The 5,055-nt window shown below is 39.4% G+C and overlaps 1 protein-coding gene across 1 annotated transcript; it reads left to right on the forward strand.

Annotated features, from left to right (window-relative positions):
* Window positions 1-521: 521 nt before the first annotated feature.
* LOC118236586 (olfactory receptor 52K2-like) lies at window positions 522-1,845 on the forward strand (the record flags this gene model as incomplete). Its single annotated transcript, XM_035435078.1, has 2 exons — window positions 522-533; window positions 746-1,845. Coding segments are annotated over 2 exons (990 nt in total), but the record flags the coding sequence as incomplete, so codon positions are not given.
* Window positions 1,846-5,055: the final 3,210 nt, after the last annotated feature.

Below are 5,055 nucleotides of genomic sequence, written 5' to 3' on the forward strand. Positions count from 1 at the left end.
GTTCTGATAACCTATTAATAAATAAATAAATAACACCTGTGTATACAATTTCGGAACTATAAAAAATACTTTACAAAATATGTTTATTTCACTTTTTGATCTATATACAGGAGGGTGGTTCAGGTTAATGCACACTACCCATGCATTGTAGTTGTTTTTGCCCCTTTACAATGGACAATAAAGTAAAACAAAAAAGTGTTTTCAGAAATCACCTCAGATAATCACTGCAATTATTCTTCTTGTTGAAGTGAACATGCAAGGCAAATGTTGATTGGACCCAGGTCAAGAACAGAAATGCCTCGAATATGCACAGGAATATTGTATCTAAGCGGGAGGCTGCACCTGTGGGCCTGATTCCCTAGGCTGCATGTGACTCTGCAGTAATATGTCCAAAGCAGCAGCATCTGTCACTCGTCTTTCAGTGCATTACATCATCACTGGAGGGTGACAGGACAGAGAGGGGAGGGCCCATGCAGGATAAAGCCTGGAAGCCCATCAGGAAGAGAAGACTGCCAACCTGAAACCTGAGACAGGTATGACCTCGCCTTTACACCACTCAAAGTACAGCCATAGAATGTGTTTCAGGTACTTTGTTTTGAGTTGAGAGCAGATACTAGACATTACTGTGTGAGCACTGGTAACAATACAGATCATTCTACTAGACCAGAGAACTGAAGATGTTATATTATTACTGCAATAATTACGGGATTTCTCTGATCATTCGTGAATTTCTTTCTGCTTTCAGGGTCTGGAGTCTCATGCACTGATGGCTGAGATGGAAAATGTGTCGTATGTACCTTTGAAGCAGCCCATCGTATTCAACTTGGAAGGTTTTGTCATAAACAGGCAGCAGGGGTACCCCCTGTTTGTGGTCTCCCTCATCGTGTATGCTGTGATGCTGCTGGGAAACATCACCGTGGTTACGGTGATCGCCGTGGATGCCAAACTCCACAAGCCCATGTACGTGATGATGTGCAACCTGGCAGTGTGCGATCTGCTCGGGGGCACGACAGTCATGGCCCAGCTGATGCCACAGTTCCTGACAGGAGACAAGACCATCGGCTACGTGGCGGCAATAGTCCAGGCCTTCTGTGTGCACACGTATGGCTCAGCCGTTGCCACTATTCTATCGGCCATGGCATACGACCGCTACATTGCCATCTGCCAGCCGCTGCACTACCACGCCATCATGACAACTAGGAGGCTGGTTTCACTGTGTTTCTTGGCTTGGTTCATCGCGGTCTGCCTGGTCGCGATCCTCTTCATTCTGAACGTGGGAACACCACTGTGTGGGACGTTAATCATGCATGTCTATTGCAGTAATCGCGCTATTCTCAGTCTGGCCTGCATCCCCACCCCCATCAACAACATCTATGGATTGTGCATGACTTGGTTCTTAAGTACAGGCTCCTTCTTAGTCATGGCCTTTTCCTACGTGCAGATCCTCAAAGCGTGCATCATCAAACAGGAGAAAAACAGTCGGAGCAAGGCCATACAGACGTGTGCCTCCCATCTCACCATTTATATCCTCTTTGAGATCGCTAGTGTCATCATTATCGTGGCCTACAGGTTTGAAGAGGTCAGCCCCAACGCCAAGAAGTTCTGCGCCATTCTGTTTATTATTGTGCCCCCCACGGTCAACCCAATCATTTATGGTGTGGCCATGAAAGATATTCGCTCAAACATCGCAAAGCTTTTCAAATTCACTGCCTTGCCAAAATAGGTAAGTTACAGAAATAGCATTTTTTAAATGTATATTTTAGGTTGAGGAAAGTTGGTAAAATGTTGTGTTCTCATCACAACTGTGCCTCAAAAACATTTCCGGCAGAAAAAAAAGCTGTTTTTTTTTTTCAAACATAGCTGTAAAGTTATGGTTGGGGGGGGGGGGGGGGGGGTTAAATTCAATTATCATTGTAAAAACCTTTTTACAGCACTGTTATTCTCCACACCCTTACACAACCTTACTGTACCACTGTAAAAAGTTGCAATAAAGTTCTAAAAATAAAGCAATAAACCAATGAAGTGCCAGCTGAACAGAGGACTGAAGTCCTACACTGGGTTACCTCTGCTGATGAGGATGATCAATTTTGGCACAATTTGAACCATCCTCTGTTTTTTTCCCCCCCCATGTATCTTTTGCATTAAGGATCTTTTGCAAAGGCATTTAAAAACTAATAAGAAGCAATATACTTCTCCAGAAAAGCTGAATAATTACAATCTAGTTTTTAGTTCCATTTTCCTTTGTCATATTCTCTCAATGTGAGTTGAAAACAGAATATTATGCAATAACAATAAAAGCCATTCAACACGACAGACTATGTGTAAGACTACATCCATATACCTGCTCCAATTGCCCATTCTTGCTATTATTGTTTTTTTTTTCATCAACTTGTGTATTTTTCTATTACAAAATTTCTTATTTTTTTCCCGTAAAGCAATTTCAAAACTCAGTGTTCTATACAGCTCTATACAAATAAAGACCAGTTCATCTCCCAGAAAGGAATTAAAGGCAGTTAGCATTTCAGCACACTGTTACATTGTAGCAGATCAAAGGCTTGGAGAGGATTACTGACAGCACCAACCCTACTGACTGAAATGGAATGTCAAGCCTACAGACACCATCCTGGGGCAACATAGCTCAGGAGGTAAGAGCGGTTGTCTGGCAGTTGGAGTCGGAGTCAGAGTCGGTTGCCGGTTCGATCCCCTGCCCTGGGCGTGTCGAAGTGTCCCTGAGCAAGACACCTAACCCCTAATTACTCCCAATGAGTTGATTGGTACCTTGCATGGCAGCCTTTCACAATTGGCGTGTAAGTGCGTGTGTGAATGGGTGAATGAGAGACATTCATTGTAAAGCGCTTTGGATAAAAGCGCTATATAAATGCAGTCCATTTACCATCCTGTTCTGTAGTTTGGCCATCTCAGAAAATAATACAGTGTAATAATATATACATCAATGCCTTTGAAATGCCTAATGTATACAGCATATTGACAAAACCAGGTTTCTCATCCTGTAGATCAGAAAGTGCCAGATCAACAGGCTTAAAATCGATTGAGGAACAAATTTATGCATTTTTTAAATTCCTGAAGGTAATCATGCCATTATAGCAGTGTCAAATGACATGAATGAAAAATTTCACTTAATCCGCACATTTGTAAGTCCAAGTGTTACTATTACTATCATTAATATTAAGATTGGCCGCCATCTTGGTTGATTTTTTTTAGCCGAGAGAAGTAGTCACATGACTAAAATCTGTATTCTGATTGGAGGATCCCGAAAAGTTGTGTTGTCCCATCAATCTAATTTCCCAGATAATGAAAAGTTGCCACTTTTCAATAGAAAATATTGCCGGCAATCTTTGTCAGCAATATTGCTGGCAATACTGCCCAAAAAAGTTGCCCGTGTATCATAGCCTTTAGGTGCATGCCTTTTAAATGTGTAACCACTAAACATTAAGAAACAAACTAAACTGAATGAAAATCTTGATTCAATTGCAAGACTTGATCTTGCGAGACATGATTTTTTCTTTATCATTGTTCAAATCCTGTTAAACGTTTACAAGCGAATGAACAAACATCATTATAAGTGCCTAAGCGTCTATAATATCGCATTTGCCCATTAACCATCATGTTGTTGGTACTACTGCCATTCACGTTTTAGGCATAGGAGAGAGTTGCCATAAATGTAAGTTTTTGGATTTTGTTCATTTACTCTAGCACTAGGAAATTTTATTTCAAACAGCTTTGACATGTCAGTACTTATTAGCCATTTTAATTACATTCATAATTGAGTGAGATACAATTACAGTAAAGGCAATATGTACGTCCAATGTTACATTCATACCACCTATTTGATATGATTGTAACAGAGGTGCGGAATAATAACAGTACATGTAAACACCCCATACGTGCTTAAACAGGTTTTTTATTGGGCAGTTTTTTATTTGTAATAAATGTAAAAATTTTAAAAATATGTTTCCGCTTTGTAATTATGGGGTATATCACCATTTCCACTGGTAGGGTTTTGCCGTGGCGTGGCACCACGACAAAATCCTTGCCGCCACACCATACATTTAAAATAAAAAATAATATGTATATATAGCCTGTATATTAAATTCTTAAATTTAAAATGTTAAACTTTCTAAATATTTCTGCGTAAATGCGCTTTCAAAACCATTAATGATGCCTGGGCACCTTCCAAACTAGCTGTGCATAATACCACACGTGTTGTTTACGACGTTGTCGCCCTTTTTAGTACAGTCTGGCTTAATTGACAATTCATTCATTCAGTAGGTGAGAGTATAAGCTTTCTAATGGTGTATAACATGTCTAATTTTGCTTTCGGAATAGCGTTTTTATAGGTCAGCATAACCAAAAATGTTCTTATCATCGCATTCACTTACACATTCACTCTGTGGTAGCAGTAAAACACACTGCAGCTAACGAAATGTTGTCAACGATTTTTCGTAATTTCCCTGAAAATACTATTATTATTGAGGACTTCTGGGCATAGCTACACCATATGTTTGCTGATAGACCTAGCTGACATCGTTTTCTGGAGCAAAACAGAAGCGAATGAAACAGTATCATAAGATTTCATCATTGCTATGTAAGTATTACTGCTCAAAATATTTCGGTTATATACGTTATTTTTTAAATTGAGTATCTTTAAATGGGTTAGTGGTATTATATAATGTGGATATTTTACACTGTAATGTAAGCGTTAGTTAGTAGTGTAATAGTTTTTGTGATGCATGCAACAGTGATGAGGAGAGTGTTGTAACATTGCCAAAACGTGGTGGACGGTTGGAAATTGTTTTCATATCGTCCCATCCCCATACAAAAAAACATATGAGAGTACAGAGTATAGAAATGCATACAAGAGTTAATTATTACACATTTAGGTACTGCACAGCATTGTGTGATAGTTTTGCATTATGTTTATATCTGATATCAATGTTAAACCCTTAAACCTTCATGAGGGGCTCATTTATATGCTTTACAATGGACAAAAAAGCATTATATTCCTTTTTGGAGAGATTTTTGATATGTTTCTGG

Source organism: Anguilla anguilla, chromosome 9, assembly GCF_013347855.1.
Source record: "Anguilla anguilla isolate fAngAng1 chromosome 9, fAngAng1.pri, whole genome shotgun sequence".
In the NCBI taxonomy this organism is placed as follows: Eukaryota; Metazoa; Chordata; class Actinopteri; order Anguilliformes; family Anguillidae; genus Anguilla; species Anguilla anguilla.